The 19,207-nt window shown below is 47.7% G+C and overlaps 1 protein-coding gene across 3 annotated transcripts in view; it reads left to right on the forward strand.

The window, feature by feature from the left end:
* SLC4A5 (solute carrier family 4 member 5) overlaps nucleotides 1-19,207 on the forward strand; it is a 123,670-nt gene that overhangs the window by 64,433 nt on the left and 40,030 nt on the right. For all 3 annotated transcript variants that reach the window (XM_043536244.1, XM_043536246.1, XM_043536247.1), the window contains 7 exons: nucleotides 4,941-5,098; nucleotides 10,105-10,192; nucleotides 10,850-11,004; nucleotides 13,595-13,747; nucleotides 14,828-15,002; nucleotides 15,818-15,951; nucleotides 17,041-17,312. In XM_043536244.1, coding sequence (XP_043392179.1) covers nucleotides 4,941-5,098; nucleotides 10,105-10,192; nucleotides 10,850-11,004; nucleotides 13,595-13,747; nucleotides 14,828-15,002; nucleotides 15,818-15,951; nucleotides 17,041-17,312 — 1,135 coding nt within the window. The remainder of the gene's footprint in view (nucleotides 1-4,940; nucleotides 5,099-10,104; nucleotides 10,193-10,849; nucleotides 11,005-13,594; nucleotides 13,748-14,827; nucleotides 15,003-15,817; nucleotides 15,952-17,040; nucleotides 17,313-19,207) is intronic.

Raw genomic sequence — 19,207 nt, forward strand, 5'->3', positions numbered from 1 at the left:
CTGAATCAGCCCTAGAGGGTTTACACAACTTCTCTTAATGGACACACACATCTGATTAGCAAACAAAACAGGGATGGTCTAGATAATACTTAGTCTTGCCATGGGTGCAGGGACTGAACTAGATGACCTCTCGAGATCCCTTCCAGTCCTAGAATTCGATGAAAAAGGTGCATTCATTAACAGTTAAGGTTGCGGCAGGACACAATCCAACCACACAAAACCTTGAAAGCATAGAAATAAGAAGTTAAGGGGAAAGTCTCATGCATTCCCTTCCACCTTTATATTGCCTGGAATGGTGTTAGAAATGAATGTCTTGGGCAGTCTTGGGCATCTTCAGCAAATACCAAAAAGCAGCGTAAGTTCTGGCTTCATTAAGCTTGCACTCTAATGCAAAACCTTACCAGTGACATCTTATTCTTTTCTATCCAGCACGTGTGATGCTATTTAACGTTTTTATCAATGGCCTGGAAGAAAACACAAAGTTGTCACTGATAAACTTTTCAGATGACCCAAGAATTGGGGGCGTGGTAAATAATGAAAAGGACAGGTCACTGTTGCAGAGCAGTCTGGCTTGCTTGGTAAACTGGGCACAAGCAAACAGTATGTTTTTAATACAGCTAAATGTAAATCTATGCATGGAGGAACCCAGAATGGAGGATTGGGGACTCTATCCTGGGAAGCAGTGACTCTGGAAAAGATTTGGGGGTCATGGTGGATAATCAGCCAAACATGAGCTCCCCAGTGTGATACAGTGACCAAAAGAGCTAATAGGATCCTGGGGTGCATAAACAGGGGAATCTCGAGTAGGAGCAGCAAAGTTATTTTCCCTCTATTTATGGCACTGATGCAACCACCACTGGAATATTGTGTCCAGTTCTGGTGCCCACAATTGGAGAATGTTGATAAATTGGAGAGGGGTCAGAAAAGAGCCACAAGAATGATTAAAGGATTAGAAGACTTGCGTTATAATGGTAGACTCAAAAAGCTCAATCTATTTAGTTTAGCAAAGAGAAGGTTAAGGGGTAACTTGATTACAGTCTATATATATCTTCGTGGAAAACAAATATTTAACAATGGGCTCTTCACTCTAGCAGAGAGAGGTCTAACATGATCCAATGGCTGGAAGTGGACGCTAGACAAATTCAGATCAGAAATAAGGCGTACATTTTTAACAGTGAGAGTAATTAACCACTGGAACAATCTACCAGGGGTTGTGGTGGATTCTCCTTGAATGACCATTTTTCAATCAAGATGAATGTTTTTCTAAAAGCTCTGCTCTAGGAGTTATTGTGGGGCAGGTTTCTGGCCTGTTATACAGGAGGTCAGACTAGATGATCATCGTGGTACTTCCTGGCATTGGAATCTGTAAATCTGACACTCACATTTCCCAACATTTGGGAAGTCATTCTGCCGTAACACTGCTGAGGTCCTGTGGTTACTAGTTTGCAAGAAATGCAACTTCCCTATTCCACATATCTGCTTCCTGTGCATACAAGCCACTTGTGCTAGCTCTGCTGACACACACAAGATTGTGTGGAGTTATTACAGCCAGAGGGGGGAAAGCTGGATTCTTTTCTGCTTTGTGCATTATCCACTGAATTTTTTTCAGCCACTTTCTGATGGGCAGAATCTCTGTTACTAGCGTTGATGTGGGAAAAGAACAACCTAGATGGATTTGCAGAATCCTGGTGACACTAGACAAACCATCCTTTGGCTTGTACCCTGACCGAATTTGAACTGGCGGCTAGCGAGAGAGGATCAGTGTAGAACCCCACAGTGCTATTTTTACAGCTCTGTCCTGCCCCTATTTAAGTCAATAGGAATTCCTCAGTGGCGTGTTGCTACTTGGAGTGTAGGGATGGTTAAAAATCCACATGTTCCTGCATTGGAGTAGGAGCTAGGCTGCTTTCAATCCTACCCATGCATCACTTTGCTTTTTTTTTTTTTTTCCTCACATCAAATTAAAGCACAGACCTATGCGCCAGGAGATCTGGGTTTTCTTCCCATCTCTGCCTCACGTTTTCCCTGCGTGAATCCCTTCACTTCTCCGTGCCGTGGTTTTCCCATCTGTACGCAGGCGGTGCACATACTTACCTTTCAGGGTCAGGGTGAAGATCAATGAATTAATGCTTTGGGCCCTGGAGAAATGCCAGGTACTGTTGTTGTTTACTGGCTATACTCCTGTTGGTACAGGAGCAACGGGCTTGAGGCGGGGAAGGTGCCTCATCAAGAAAATCCTGCTCTTTTATTTGCCCTGCACAATGGGGAACCTCAGATGCAAAACTCCCTCTTGGAGCCCTGTCTATGCTGCCGTCCAGCAAAGAGGAAGCCATGTCACATTATAGCGTCAGCACTCCGCTCTCTTTGTTCCAGGCTACAGCAGGCAAGCTTGGCTTTCAGCCTGTGCAATCAGATGGATGCAATCAGAGCTACTCATAGCCCTGGAGTTCCCAAACTTTTTAGTATGGCGGCCCTCCCAACTGCATTTTGTCTTTTTTTTATTTTATTTATTTTTTTGATGACCCACCATTACATATATGCATCCTCTGCCTTGGCACCGCAGCCCTAATCCCAGCCCGGTTGCGACCTGGCATACAGGGTCGCAGCGCCATTCAGGTGTGCCCTGTGACAGGTCACAACAGCTGGAGCAGGGAGCTAGGCCCCGCCCTGCTGGTTGGGGCAGGCTTGCTCTCCAAAACCCATCCCTCTGGGCTTCCCGTCTGCACCGGGCTGGGAGAAGTGTTTGTTTACCAAGGCCGGGTGCCAGTCCTAAATTCATCCAGCCCTGGATGTGGTGACCCATCTGGAATTTTCATATGACCCACTGGTGGGGTGACTAGGGTGACCAGATAGCAAGTGTAAAAAATCGGGACGGGGGTGGGGGGTAATAGGTGCCTATATAAGAAAAAGCCCCCAAAATCGGGACTGTTCCTGTAAAATCGGGACATCTGGTCACCCTATGGGTGACCCACCCTTTGGAAAATTCTGTCACAGTCCCTTATTGCTGAGTGCTTAAAGAGATTCCCTCTTAGCTGAGCTGGGGAGGGATCTGTGGATCATGGACACATGGATGTGGATCTGTGTTCTATCCCCCGCTGTCACTGTGGCAGAGTGACAACCTGGAAGTCCTGGGTAGCCATGGCTTTGTTATGATAGCGTTGTCGACCTTACACTTAAGTTGGAGGAATTAATTCAGGGAAGTCCTCTGGCTTGCGTTATACCAGCGGTCAGATCAGATGATCACAGCAGTCCCTTCTAGCCATGCGATCTATGTGAGATGGAGCTGGAAGAGAGGGTCCGGCAGAGCGGGGTCGCAGCCTTTGTGGTTTAGTCTGATTGAAATAGGTGTAGAGACTCTTTCTGTGGTGAACACTTGCTCAGTAATGCATCCAGAGGGCTTCAGGATTGCAGCCTGGGTACCAGAATCACGCCCTTTCCAGGGCGCTGAGTGGCATTTAGATAAATTAATGGAAGCAGAGTGTGTGGACTGTTTGGGAAAAGAATTTATCATGGGAAATATTGCTTAAGAGCTCTCCACAGTCAGACTTTACCAGTGGGTGCTCTTAGTTTAGAGCTGCTGTAATTAAAGCAAATTCCCTGATAAGAAAATCCAAACATTACAATCAAACGTCAGTGCGTCAAGGGTTAACGCTAAGATATGCAAACCATTTCATTCCAAAGAATGTTGGTTTTTAATTAGCCTATTAGACCCACTACAAAGGGACTTTTAAAGTTTTTCGTGAAGCTTAGTGGTCGCCCTTAACTCCTGCTTTTGCTTATTCCAAGCTGTATCGGAGGAGTGGTTTTATTATTATTTTATTTTTTTTCCCATTTGGATTTAAAAGATTAGAATGGGGGGAGCTTGCCGCCCGGCTCACATGCCTCTCCTCATGCTGGCATATAGATTATAACAACATCCTGCCTGGGTTCGTATTGAACCCTTTTACACTAATAATGAAAAGGCTGCAGGCCACAAGAGCCCCAAGGATAAATCTGTGAAATGAGGCCACCGCCTACAATTATCTGCTCCCTTCCGAAGAAGAGATCTAGGGGAATGAACTACAAAATGGAAGCTCAAGCTACTTATTACAATGAATCCTCCTTCCTTATTATATGTGGGGATCCGGTGGAAAGACCTTGTCATACTTGAGTGTGGGTGTTTTGTGGGTCCAATTTGGAGGTGGTGTGTGGTGTTGTGTGTTTGTTTAGGTCCTTATTCAGGACAGCACTTCAGCATGTGCTGAACTTGTCTCAATGCGCTCAAGTCCGATTTGAAGCGTCTCCGATTTAAGCACTTAAAGTTTAGCACATGCTTATGGGCTGTTCCCAGCGAGGATGGATTTCAATGTTGCCCACTCTGACAATTTTATGGTGAGTTTCGTAGTATCTAATGTGTTTCTTGAAGCCCCAGCTCCTGGAGTCATGGGGATACATGAGAATCTCGGCTTTCAGAGAGTGTCGGCACCATCGTAGTATGTCACCACTGGGCTGCAGTGGAGTTTTGGGCACATATGGATCAAAGCTAGCTGGGGCATGCCTACCTGAGCTGCAATCAATCAATCCTGATTGCAGTGGAGACATACCTTGTCACGGTGCTGTATAGGATGTGAAATTTGCTAAGGAGGATTAAGTTACAGAAAACCAAGGCCACTTTACTCCTGATTGAGAAGCATCCACGCCAATGTGGGTTTAAAATGCTTTAATTCAGTGCATTGACTTCACAGTTTTGGTTTGCCTTAACTTAGTAACTCGTACCCAAGTGCGACTATATGCTTAGAGGAAAGGAAAAACTCCAATTTCACAGCAGGAGCTCAGCAGTTTTTAGCATCCTAAATGTCAAGCAGAAATAGGTTGTCATGGTGTTTTTTTTTTTTTTTTAAAAAAAGTAAAGTAAAGGAAGATCTGACCCATCATTGAACTCTTTCTTTTTCTCCCAACAGCTAAAAAATAAATTCATAAAGAAGATCCCCAAAGATGCAGAAGCCTCCAATGTCCTGGTGGGAGAGGTGGACTTCCTGGATAAGCCATTTGTGGCATTCGTGAGGCTCATACAGTCCACCATGCTAGGCGGGGTGACGGAAGTTCCCGTCCCCACTAGGTGCGCAGCTGTTTAAACAAACAAAATGTGCTTTTGCAAGAACTGAAGAAAGGTATTGGTGGTTCAGAACTGGGGCTTCAGCTGTAAACTCTCATGTAAACCTGATGCAGTATAGCACACCTTGCCTTCCAGATTAGGTGGGACAATATTTTTCTTCCTCCGTCTCTGGACAGCTACAGATTCCTAAGAGGTCTAATTAGAGCTGTGTGAATAACGGACTTTTGGATTCGCTAGCTGTTTTGAAAAATCAAGGTTAAAAAAAATCGTTGCAGGTCAACCCAAAATGAACCATGTTTAAAAAAAATGTCAGCAAACCAGAAAGTAAAAAGTAAAATTTAAAATAGTTTTGGGTCAAACATGTTTCATTTGACCTGAAACAAAACATTTTATTTTGATTGCTAGTGTTTTTCAAACCATTTCAACATTTGAAATAGAATTGGAGGAAATTTCAAAGCAAACAGTCATTTCAAACGGAGAGAAGACTTTTTAGTATTTTGGTGGGTTTTTTAGAATTTTGGGGGGGCGGTCCCCCAAACAAACAATTCAACAAAACTGACATGAATTTGCAAAATGTTTGTGTTGCCAAATCTGCATTTTTCGACACACAATTTTCAGCCAAAAAACATTGCGCATCTCTAGCAATATAGCATGTTACCTTCCATGTTAGCTGGGACAACATTTTCTTCCCTTGTCTCAGGAGGTTACGGATTCCTAAAGTCTAATGCACTGTTCAAATGGCCCATGTAACTTTCACTAATGATAGTGGGGCAGCCAGGTCCTACATGGACTGGAGAGAGAATAGAGCTTTTATTAACCTATATTTTCTTGCAGCGTTTGATGGCTAATTTGGGAATCAGGACTCCTGGGTTCAGTTCCCAGCTCTGCGACTGACTCGGTGTATGAATCCCCTTTCCTGCTCTGTGCCTTAGTTTCTCCATGTATAGAATGGGTATAATGATACTGACCTTAAGTACTTTGATATTTACAAATGAAAAGGGCACAGTGGATGAAAGGGGGCAGTGCAAAGTTCATGCACCACGTAAATGCTGCTTACACTCTTTAACTAGTGGTCTGCAGATTTCTGGGTCTGGGGCATAGAATATTCTGCAGGTCCCTTGGTCCACCCCAACTCACCTCCATACATCAGTGCCCAAAAAGATGGAGATGCACGTCTCTGAACTCTAAGCTCTCGCTCAGAGGAAGGTTTATGTGGCACATAGCCTTGTGCTGGCCCACAGAACAGGGGTGAATTTCACTCACTACTAATATTCCAAACTGCGCTTCACTTCAGATTTTCAAGGCAGCTGATTATATAGCTTGTTTATTCGCAAAATCATTTCTTCCAATTATCTAATTGTTGGTTCTGATGATCAACATGGATTTGCAATTAGGCACCCTCAGTAGAGAGGAACTCAGGAACTTGACAAAGCCCTGGCTGGGATGATTTAACTGGGAATTGGTCCTGCTTCGAGCAGGGGGTTGGACTAGATGACCTTCTGGGGTCCCTCCCAACCCTGATATTCTATTATTCTATGATTCTAAGTATGTCTGCCAATATTGCATCAGATATATTATTGGGCAAGGTGGGCAAACTATGGCCCGGGGGCTGCATCTGGCCTTTCAGATGTTTTAATCCGGCCCTCGAGTTCCAGCCGGGGAGCGGGGTCCAGGGCTTGCCCTGCTCCAGCCGGGGAGCGGGGTCTGGGGCTTGCCCTGCTCCATGCATGCCAGGTCTCCGCGTGGCTCCCGGAAGCAGCGGCATGTCCCCCCTCCGCCTCCTACGCATAGGGGCAGCTGGGGGCTCTGCACACTGCCCCCGCAGCTCCCATTGGCTGGCAACTGTGGCCAGTGGGAGCTGCAGGGATGGCACCTGCGGACAGGGCAGCACGCAGAGCCTCCTGGCTGCACCTCTGCATAGGAGCTGAGGGAGGACATGTTGCTGCTTCCGGGAGCTGCTTGAGGTAAACACTGCCCGGAGCCTGCACCCCGACCCGCTCCTGTGCCCCAACCCCCTGCCCCAGCCCTAATCCCCCTCCCACCCCATGAACTCATTGGTCCCAACCCGGAGCACCCTCCTTCACCCCCAACTCCCCACCCCCAGCCGAAGCCCTCACCCCCTCCCACACCGCAACCCCCAATTTTGTGAGCATTTGTGGCCCACCACACAATTTCCATACCGAGATGTGGGCCTCGGGCCAAAAAGTTTGCCCACCCCTGTTATAGGGCGTTTAAATGCCTCTTTGGAAAAGTAGGGCTTGGCACTTGGGTCCTGGAGGAACCCGCATAAAACCACATGTTTATATTAGTATATTTGATACAATATTTAGTATTTTATTAGATATTATTCTAAATATTTAAGTACTTTAATCAGTTTCTTTTTTAATTTTAACCCAGGGGCCTGTTTGGTGGAGCCAGAGAGGAAGCATTGCCCACTGGTTGGGCACTAGCTTAGGACTTGAGTGACCTGGATTTCAGTTCCCTGCTCTATCCCCTATTTCCTGTGTGACCTTGGGCACATCACTTGCCTTACCTGGGTTGTAGATCTCATCTGTAAAGTTGAGATAAAAATACTTTCCTCCCTCTCAGCAGTGTTGTGAGGATAAATCTCATTAAAGGTCATGTTTCAGAGTAGCAGCCATGTTAGTCTGTATTCGCAAAAAGAAAAGGAGTACTTGTGGCACCTTAGAGACTAACCAATTTATTTGAGCATAAGCTTTCGTGAGCTACAGCTCACTTCATCGGATGCATTAAAGGTCATGAGGCACTCAGAGACGAGAGTAACGGGGGGCCAGATAAGGACCTAAGATAGTAAGAGTAGCACAAGGTCTGGTCTCCTTATGGTATTTTCACCATTCAGGGACTGATATACCATCAGAAGAGCAGATCACATTTTGGGGGGTCCAGAAGTGCCTCCTTGAGACTTGTAAAAAAATATTTCCAAAAGCGCCAAATGAAACGAAGGCCAAGGCAAATATTTAGCCCCATGCACCATCCCTGCCATGAACTGTAGACATCCTTAGGATCTGGCTTGCGTTGCCAGGATTTGCCGGGGCTACGTAGAGCAACAATAGTAGAATGCTTTGAGGCAAGATATTCAAAAACTCTCCACGGTGGCCTAACTCTGCTCCTGTTAAAGTCAATGGGAGTTTTAACGTCGTTGTCGGTAGCAGCAAAGTTTGGCCTGCTCTGAGAGCTTTTGAAAAGCTCACCTTTTGGACAGTGATCAGAAACACTGAGTTGTTCCTGTTCGAATAGCTTGCATCTTCAAACTGCCTTGAGTCCACAGGTGCTGGAACTGGGGGTGCTGCAGCACCCCCTGGCTTGACGTGGTTTCCATCCTATCCGGGGTTTACAGTTTGGTTCAATGGCTCTCAGCACCCCCACTACACAAATTGTTCCAGCCCTCCTGCTTGAGTCTGCAAAATGGTGCTGGGATTCTCATGAGAACAGGATTTCTGGTACTTACGGGTATTAAAGGTTTCCTACATTTCAGGTCACACATCCCAGTGACCGGCCACTATTTGAAGGGGAGGAGACCCTTGTGGGAGGAGACCCACAACCCTGGTTACATTATCTGTGGGATTGAACCTGGGCCCTCTGGGTCTACAAGCCTCTCTTGCTTGTAATAAAGGGCCAGATCCATTAACTCTAAGTCAGTAGCAGGCTCATTACGTGTTCTGTGCTTTCTAGCCATTAGAAGGGGACATGCTGCGTTAGTGTGGGTTGACACACAAACTAAAGCTCCCATTGAACTTGATGGAGAGACTCCCTGGGGTTGCAGTGGGAGCTGGAGGAAGCCGTATCCGAGAGACCCAACTGGTGAAAATCAAAGGGCCTAATCCTGCATTTCTTGAGCAGCTAAACTGCTTACATAGGAGCCCAGGATTGGAAGGGACGTCTTTACTGGGAGGAGTGGTAGATACGCTGGAGGATAGGGATAGGATACAGAGGGAGCTAGACTAATTAGAGGTTTGGACTGAAAGAAATCTGATGAGGTTCAACAAGGACAAATGCAAAGTCCTGCACTTAGGATGGAAGAATCCCAGGCACCGCTACAGACTAGGGACCGAGTGGCTAGGCAGCAGTTCTGCAGAAAAGGACCTAGGGGTTACGGTGGACGACAAGCTGGATATGAGTCAACAGTGTGCCCTTGTTGCCAAGAAGGCTAACGGCATTTTGGGCTGTATAAGTAGGAGCATCGCCAGCAGATCGAGGGACATAATCATTCCCCTCTATTCAACACTGGTGAGGCCTCTTCTGGAGTACTGTGTCCAGTTTGGGGCCCCACACTACAAGAAGGATGTGGAAAAATTGGAAAGCGTCCAGTGGAGGGCAACAAAAATGATTAGGGGGCTGGAGCACATGACTTATGAGGAGAGGCTGAGGGACCTGGGATTATTTAGTCTGCAGAAGAGAAGAGTGAGGGGGGATTTGATAGCTGCTTTCAACTACCTGAAAGGTGGTTCCAAAGAGGATGGATCTAGACTGTTGTCAGTGGTACCAGATGATAGAACAAGTAGTAATGGTCTCAAGTTGCAGTGGGGGAAGTTTACATTGGATATTAGGAAAAACTTTTTCACTAGGAGGGTGGTGAAACACTGGAGTGCGTTACCTAGGCAGGTGGTGGAATCTGCTTCCTTTGAGGTTAAGGTCAGGCTTGACAAAGCCCTGGCTGGGATGATTTAGTTGGGGTTGGTCCTGCTTTGAGCAGGGGGGTTGGACTAGATGACCTCCTGAGGTCCTTCCAACCCTAATCTTCTATGATTCTGTCTTGGGCCATTGAGCCCAGTCCCCTGCTATTGCAGGTAACCTTGTCATATAACCCTGATCGTAACTTTATCAAGCTCCATCTTGAAATAAGTTAGATTGATTGTTTGCCACCACTGCTCCTATTGGAATGGTTACCAAATACCTTTAGACCAGATCCTGCATACTGTCAAGAGTTGTAATTTAAACCACACAGTGCAAAGATGGCCATTAGCTCATGAGTTCTGTTCTTTTACCAGGTTCCTTTTTATTCTCCTGGGTCCTTCAGGAAAGGCAAAATCCTACAATGAAATCGGCCGAGCTATCGCTACCCTAATGGTCGATGATGTAAGTAAATCTGACGGCAGAGCCCTGCTCCTGTAGCATTCTCTTCACGTACGCTACGTCCAGGCAGTCCGTACATTTACGGGATTTCCCAGAGGTGAAATGAGGTGTCCCATCAGAGCTCCAGGACCAGAATGAAAACCGTAAGACCAGTTTGGCAGGTGCTGTAAAAATCTGTGCAATTCCATGGAAGTCAATGGAGATACAGCAGCTGAGGGATCTGCCCATAGGAATAAAGTTAAAATATTGGGGCGGGGGGGGGTGGGGGGGGGTGTACACATGCCCATCCACTGCTGTCCTCCCTTGGATAGAATCCATTCAGCTGTGTGTCATAGGTTCCATATTGCCAACACTTAGCGAAGATTCTTCTTTCATTCAGATGACAGGGAACTGGGCTTTTAGAGCAGGAGGGTCTGAGTTCTATCCCAGCGAATGTGTGACATTCCAGTGTGCAGCACAGATTCATTCAGATATTGTTCACAAGCACAGATGTTCACACTAGCAATGAGCGAGCCACAATCCGTGGTCCAAAATCTCTCTGATCTAGAAAGCATTTTAGATGAAGCCTAACCCTTCTTCTAGCAGAATTGGTTCTTCCCTCTCTCCCACTGCCTAACTAACAGTTTGCCTAAACCGTTTGTCTGCTCTGTGTATTCCCAGCTTTTCAGTGATGTGGCCTACAAGGCCAGGGACCGAGATGACCTGATTGCAGGAATAGATGAGTTTCTGGATGAAGTCATTGTCCTCCCACCAGGGGAGTGGGATCCAAACATTAGAATAGAGCCACCCAAAAAAATACCTTCCGCTGAGAAGAGGTAGGTGGTGTTAATTGCAGTGCAGTTGATAGTGCACTGGACTGGGACTCAGGAGACCAGGGTTCTATTCCTGGCTCTGCTACTGGGTAACCATAGGCAACTCCCTGTGCCTCAATTTTCCCATCTATAAAATGGGGATAATGTCCCCTTTGTAAAGCACTTTGAAATCTATGGATTAAAAAGCACTAAATAAGAGCTAAGTATTATTATTAGCAGCATAATGAACTTGATTCTGTTCATAGTTACAGTGGTGTAAATCAAGTCCATGGAATTACACTGATGTAAAACCAGCACAACCAGGGGAGCAGCATCAGACTCAATGAGCTGAAGCTGAGCTGAATTTTGGGTAACACAGCCAATGAAATGGATGAAATGCGGCAATTCATTAGCAGAATTTGTATTAGCCTGGCCATTACTACCATTCAGCCTCTGTGTTTAGGAACTCGGCACTATCCCTTTTTAGACAAATGTAAATGTAGCTATTATGAGGAATCTTTAAGGAATCTGCCTTGTATAATATTTTCTGTGACTCAATGCAAAGTTACTTAAGTACCATCTCTTCTTTCAAGCCAAGATACAAGCATTGCATTCAGATGCTAAAGTAATCTGTGGGCATGTAACCCTCTAAACTGGGGGGTACAGATTATGCAGGGATCCATCCATCTCTTGTGCCAGGGCCAGAACGCTCTGGAACAACATTCCAGCGCTTTTGCTGCATGGAGGACCTCATTTTGCAAGGACAAAATACGCTAAAGATTGCGACATGCTCCCTTACTGTGGCATAACATAGAAAGATTCCATGGCACTTTTCAGTGTTGCCAAACTCAAGCGTTTTTATTTGCCTTCCGGGTTTTGAGCCTTTTAGGGTGGCATCTGCACAGCGAGCAGCGGCCCGTGGCAGCAAGCCTCCGAGCGCGCGTCTACAGATCCAGGCTCGTGCTAGAGTGCTAAAAATAGCCATGCAGAGATTTGGTCTCGGGCTAGAGATCAGGCTCCGAAGCCTACAGAGGGTGCATAGCTCTTTTTAGCACCTTAGCAGGAGCCCCATGAATCTGTAGACGCGCACTCGGAGGCTTGCTGCCACGGGCCGCTGCTCGCTGTGCAGATGCCACCCTTAGAGGTCACATTTTCAAGTTTTTCTCTGCAACCGGTTTCTCTGGAAACTTACTTTTTAAAGTAAAAGCTAGCTCATCCCCTGCCTCCAGCAGCTGGCACTTTAAGGAGAAAAACACCAACTTTCTCAAGATTTACAGGACAATCTCAGGCTGTGGAGAGTTGCTTTTTGGGGCAAGAGAAATGCTAGATCCCAATGACATCTTACTGAAATATATCCCACTCCTGGCTACAGTATGCTCCGTTTTTCATGATGCATTAATCCAGTAACTAAAGGTCGATTATCTCGCAGTGTGTGCACATGACCTAAACTGGAGTATGTGTGAGTTTTTCTCTCCTATTGGTAGGAAAAACTCCAGGAACAGAGAAGGTGGGTGGAGAGTGGAACTAATTTTCTAACTGCACCTCCTGGGTGGCCCTGTGGCCAGGTTTTGCACAAGAGCAGTGTGTCGGGTGTTAGTGAAGAGAATGCTGGGGGCTGGGTTACACCTCTGTCCCTCATGGAAAGCGTTTTTTGATGTTTCATATTTTTTTTAAAATGGTTTTCTCAAGGAAATCCAAATGTGGGCTTTGTGATTCTTCAGTATGCACCATTCCTCACCTCTTGTGTTGCACCATTCCTCACCTCTGGCAGTTGTTGCAATGTGCCTGGCAGTGTTACAATGGCTGCTTGTGGGTCAATCGAAGCAATTTCTATAAGTATCCTCTATAATCCTCTAAGGTGACTGTGAGGCTTGTGAAGGTTCCATGTGAATGGAAAAATAACAATAGGCTAATGATCTATACCATTAAAGGAAATAACAGGCATGTGCTAGCTGGTATAAAACTCAAGGCTCCCACACAACCCTTGGCTTTTGTGTAGACTAGACCAGGTTGTGCAAGAATCTGTCTGCCTCACCCGCAATCACAGATTCAGGTCGTTCTGTACTTCACTCTGCAATAAACGGGCAGAGCCCTCCAGTGTGGTCTAGTGTCCAGAGCACTGGAGTGGGGGGGTCTGGGGTCTATTTCTGGCTCTGCCACGGGTGTGCTGGGTGAGCTTGGCCAAGTTGCTGTGCCTCAGTTTCCCCATCTGTAACATGGAGATGATACTGTGCAGTGCTTTGAGATGAGATAAAACATGCTCTAGGAGAGCTAGGTGTGTTTACTTATTATTACTAGATTATCCTAAAGGCAAATCCAACCAAAAATCAAAATGCTGCCCCAGACACAACTGTGCTAAAGGGAGGCCCTGTGTGTACAGCCGGGCTCTTGGGAATCAAGACTCCTGGAAGTCCTGATTCTCCATGTGACCTTGGAGAAGTTGCTTCACCTCCATGTGCCTCAATTATCCCCATCTACAAAGGGGTATCAGGAATGACCAACCCCTCGGGGTGCAGGGAGGCTAAACTCCTGCTGGTTGCGAAGTGCTTTGAGCCCTTCCTGGGGAGAGGGGAGATGCTGTTGTTCCCGTCATGGCCCCCAGTGTCTCTCTCAGGAAATCCGTGTTCTCGCTGAACGAAGCAGGGCAGATGAACGGCACCGCAGGAGGAGCGGCAGGAGGGGGCGGCGGCGGTGGAGGGGGTGGCAGCGAGGATGGAGAAATGCCAGCAGTGCATGAAGTTGGAGAAGAGCTTGTCTGGACGGGCAGGTAAGCAAAGCCTCGGCCCCCGAAACCTTGCGCAGTGCACCAACGAGAGCGCCGGACAGTGCCAGCCTGGGTCCTGTGCTTCGGGGCAATATGCCCTCTCCTACAACCTCCTCCACCTTCTGGCCTCGCATCTTCCTTTCCCCTTCAAGGATAAATGACATTCCCCACCCCATCCCCGGATACAAGCACCTCTGCCCCCCTCCCAGCACACTCCCCAACACCCCCAGTGATAATGGTTCTAGTCCTCCCCTCCCAAACTGCCCTTCCCCCCACATGTCCATGAGGCCTCAGTCATGCTTTGATTTACACAGATCCTTACAAAGGTGAAGGCCAGCACTGATGGGTGTTGGTGCAAAAGTGCCTTTGAGTGTGCAAAATGGGGAGTTGCCCACCCAACGTCTCACATGCGTGCACAATTGCTTATGCTTGCAGCTGAACGCCAAGAAGCAAAATTTGCTTGACCTAGTCTCCTGGCTAAATGCTGCCAGGAAAAGTCAGAGCAAGTGTCAGACTAGATTCCGCCTTGGGGTCGGCGCTTGCCACAGAAACATCCGTGCCCCAGAACGCAATCCCTGATGCGTACGGATGACACGGGGCTCGTTGGTTGCTTGTGCCCTCCTCATCCGTTTGTTGCACTCACCTCTTCTCTCATGCTTAAAGTATGTCTGCATTGCAATCACAGGGTGTGTTTGCAGCTTGTGTAGCCAAAGCTGAGCGAGCTTTAATCTAGCTGGCACAGCAGCTGGAACAAGAGAGCTGCAGCAAAACCTGCTCCAGTCCCCAGTACTCCAAGCCCGCCTGGAACTGTGGGTATTTACTTGTGAGGCTAGCCCACTAAAGTTTGATTAAAATTAGCCTCAAGTAGGGCTGCATAAACTGCAGTCACCCCCTGCTATTGCACACCCTCGTGAACTCTTCGGGACGGGGCCGCGTCCTTGTTATGCATTTATACAATGCCTAGTGCAGTGGGGTCCCGAGCCCAGGCACTACGACAATGCAAATAATAATCCTAAATTGCCTAGTTCCACTGAGAGCTCATGGGATTGCCACACCTGGGACCCTTCTGCGTGTCTCCCCCAGGTTTTGCGGCGGCCTGTATTTGGATATCAAGAGGAAACTGCCCTGGTTCCCCAGTGATTTCTACGAAGGCTTTCATATCCAGTCTATCTCCGCCATCCTCTTCATTTACCTGGGCTGCATCACAAATGCCATAACATTTGGGGGGCTGCTTGGTGATGCTACAGACAACTACCAGGTAAACCAAAGAGCTGCCCAGGGAGTTCTCCTTCTCCGAAGGATTATTAGAGCTGGACCCCAGCCAGAAAGTTTGGCCGCAGATGCCCCAATGTTTGCAGGGTGGCTTTTGTTGGCACGTACCTTAGCTGTGCTGCATGGTGAGACATTGCAGCTCCTGCCCCTTGATAACACATGGGGCAGATAGCAGGATTCACAGCAGCGGGCTATAACCCATATGCAGCAGGCCAGGTTCCTGTGGAGCTGCAGCCAGTTCTCCTCCCTAATGTGGTAGGTAAATATCCCTGCCCTGTTGCTGTGAGAGATTTCCACCCCACTCCACCCCCCACTGGTGCACCTCCATGGCACAGGGCAGGACTGCGGTCCTTGGTATGAAAAGCCGTTCCTAGCTAAGACTTGGACATAACCGTCACTCAGCCTGAGGGGGAGTCTTGGAGTCTGCAATCCCTCAAACTGCCACGTCTGAGCCCCACAGATACCTCACAGTGCGACGAGTCTGTAATGAAATCGCTGCTTCTCCTAGCGTTTTTCCTGCCTGTATGTCGCACGGCACCTGTGCTCAGTGCGGTAATTCACCAACGCCCATTCAGCTTAGTATCCGCCCCAAACCGCTGACACGGGTCTTGAGGGACGGAGCGGGGATTCTTGCGCTGCCTGATTCCAATGAGACGCAGGCCAGGAAGAAAGTGCAGGAGAACTGCCGTGAGTGTGTTCTGCAGCCACGCTCTGTGATTAGACCTCCCCTCGGCACGACTCCTCTGGTGCAACCCAGTGCACGTGTCTGACCTTCTCCCCACGTTGTTTCTCTTCCCAAAGGGGGTCATGGAGAGCTTCCTCGGCACGGCGATGGCCGGCTCCCTGTTCTGCTTCTTTGCCGGGCAGCCGCTCATTATCCTGAGCAGCACAGGGCCCATCCTCATCTTCGAAAAGCTACTCTTCGACTTCAGCAAGTAGGTGGAGCTCACTCAGAATCGCGGCCCTCACAGCGGTAATGCCAAAGTGGGGAGTGGGGCACAAGAGCAGGGCAGGTTCAGAGTCATGGTTGAGGCCTACATACCGTCCCTCTAGCCATGTCATTATGGCTGTGGGCAGCACTCCAGGTGGGTCTACCAGAGAGAAGCCGAGAGAGCCTACTCTACAGCTCTGCGGGTCTCCCAGTGAGAACAGTTTTGAAGCAGGTGCTCAGGAGACCACTAGCAGAGCGAGTGGGGAAGGGAACACAGCTGCTGCTCCTCTGCTTTGAGCAGAGGGAGCTTCCCCCATCTTCTCCCTAACTTCTCCACAGTTCTCTCTTCGGCGGATGCTGGGGGAGCTCCCCCAGTGGGTTTGCTTACTGGGGCAGGGCATCAGCAATCCGCCCAGTCATTGGCCGTCTCAGCCTAGTGGCCGAAGACTGGATGGGCCATGGAGACTGAGCTACCTCTGACCCTTGTCAGTGGCAGCTGCTGTGCTGGTTAGGGGAACGTTGGCAGGGTAGAGTGAGGAAACTTGTGCCACACCTGTCCTGTGGATGACTCTTTTGATCTCTTCTTGGAGCAGAGACCCTGTCTGGGGTTCTCTGCTTGGTGTCCCCTACTGGGGTTCTTCTATTGCGCCTTTGAGTCCATCCCCATCCCTGTACCTCAGAGTTAGAGAGGAAGGATGGGGCAGTGGTTAGGGCACTAGACTGGGACTTTGGAGGCCTACGTTCAATTCCCAGCTCTGCCACAGACTATTCGTGTGACCTTGGGCAGGTCATATAGTCTCTGTGCTTCAGTTCCCCCTCTGAGCTGGGGATACCAGCACTGCCCTATTTCACAGGGGTGTTGCAAGAATAGATAAGGATGGAAATGGAGGCCATATAAGTACACAGACTCTGATTTCTTTTTCCAGGAGGGTGGCCATTATTATTGGGGTGAAAGGACCCCTATGGGGGGGGGCTCTTCCTTTCACTGGAGATCAGATACGGTGACACTTTCCATGAGCCCTCAGATCCCGTATCTCTCTTTCCTGAGCAGAGCTGTCGTTTTGTTCTGACCTTCTGTTGTGCACAATTCCAGAGGCAACAGCATAGACTACGTGGAGTTCCGCCTGTGGATCGGCTTACATTCTGCCCTGCAGTGCCTTATCCTGGTGGCTACAGACGCCAGCTTCATTATAAAGTACATCACGCGCTTCACTGAGGAGGGGTTCTCCACCCTCATCAGCTTTATATTCATCTATGATGCTATCAAGAAGATGATCGGAGCCTTTAAGTATTACCCTATCAATGCAGACTTCAAACCAGACTACGTGACCATGTACAAATGCGAGTGCTTTGCTCCTGACCCAGGTGAGTACAAGTCCTATTCCCTGTTGAGAATTTCACTGTGAAATTGCCAGTTGTTTGAACCACGCAGCGGTCATGCTGAGGTCCAGTTCTTGAGAAAGAATGTTGCACAGCTTCCTGATTGGTCCTTGCAAATTGTGGAGGGGCGGGTAGCCTTTGCTGCATGAGCTTCATTTGGTGATTTACTCCAGCAGCTTGTTTTAAATGGAAGCAGTGCTCCTTGTTGTTAGAACACTGGGCTGGAACTTGGGAGACCTAGATTCTCTTCCCAGTTCTGTCACTGGCCTGCTGGGTGACCTTGGGCAAGTCTCTGTGCCTCAGTTTCCCCATCTGTAAAGTGTGTGGGGGTGGGGAATGATACTGACCAGCTATGTAAAGTGCTTTGAGATCTCCTGACAATATGATTATTAAATCTTGGCCAGCTGCACTTTCAAAGGACATTCCTGGATACGAGTTTCACACCCCCACGATAGAGAGGTTATGATGGCTGTGCCAGTGTACCTGTGGGCACAGTACCTCTGGTTCCCTATAGCAGTGCTCCCAAAATGGAGCAAAAACAGATTTTAAACAAAATCGTCATCTCCTTGGCAGGCCAGCCCATCCCCGGTCACTGAGATAGTGCAGCAAAATACTTCCTCTGTAGATGGCCAGATGTAAAACCATAGGAATCAGAGATGGAGAAGACTTGTTAGATCCAATTTCCAGACAATGCTGGATTGTTCCCGAGAGTATATTCTTGAATGGTTTTATCATCTCCAGTTGTAAGTGTGTTCAGTGACAGGACTTCCGTGGGATATTCACTAGGTTTCCACAACCCTTTTGACTGGTTCACCCCTTGGTCCTTTTCTAGAAATGCATCTGTGTAGGAGTTGGGGGTGGGGTGTTTTGTTCTGATTTTTAACAGCTACGTATGGTACTGCGCTGATTTCTACCACCGCAAAGATACAAAGGGATAGGGCAATTCAAGGAAAACGACATTGGGTGAGAGGAAAACAAACTTTTTCCAGAGCCAAGATGTACCCGTTCTCTGCCAATGGCTGTATTGAAGAAGGCTGTAATTTAGGCTCATTTATATCACACCAAAACCAACCAAACAGCTTTTTGTTTTTATTTCATACTCAATATTCATATTTGCTCTTGGAAGTTAATTTCCAAATTATCCAGAATTCAGATTCACACTGAGTAGTGTAAAAGTACTTGTAGCACTCAGAAGGGAACAGAGTCATTTATTGTCATGGTATCAGGAAATGTTTTCCCTCAGAATTGCTGATTTATTTAAGGGGAGAAAAATGCTCTTGGAGATTTTAAAATCGCTATGGAAGGAGAAGGTAGAAAGGTACGACAACATCTCACACGCTCTGGAAACAGAAATGTAGAAATAAGTACTGGCCTGCAAAATAACCTCCATAGACATCTGTCTGATTGCACTTCATTACACGTTAGCTGCTTAACTGATGTGCTGGAAGTAACATGCGTCACTTTTTTTGGTTTCTTTTCTTGACTCGTGGCCATCAACGATGGGCATTTGTGCTACTAACCAACCACAACATTGTGTGTAATGTCACCTCCAGCTCAGATACCGTGGTGATGAGCACAGTTACGGATACCTAGGCAGATCATATTGCATCGTCTCATTGTGACACAGCAGGTATGTCTACACGGCAGCCTGCGGTGTGATTTGCAGGTCCTGTAGGTGTACCTCTGGACTAGCTGTACTCTAGCTAGATCTGCGAAGCTTCCGGGTATATACACGTTGGTGCTGTCCGCATCACTATTTTTTAGCAAGCTTTTTAGGTCACTTGTTGACATATCATCCTGACATGAGGACACTGGGTTGTGAGGTTTCAGAGTAGCAGCCGTGTTAGTCTGTATCTGCAAAAAGAAAAGGAGGACTTGTG

This window comes from Chelonia mydas, chromosome 26 (assembly GCF_015237465.2).
Source record: "Chelonia mydas isolate rCheMyd1 chromosome 26, rCheMyd1.pri.v2, whole genome shotgun sequence".
NCBI classification, from domain to species: Eukaryota; Metazoa; Chordata; order Testudines; family Cheloniidae; genus Chelonia; species Chelonia mydas.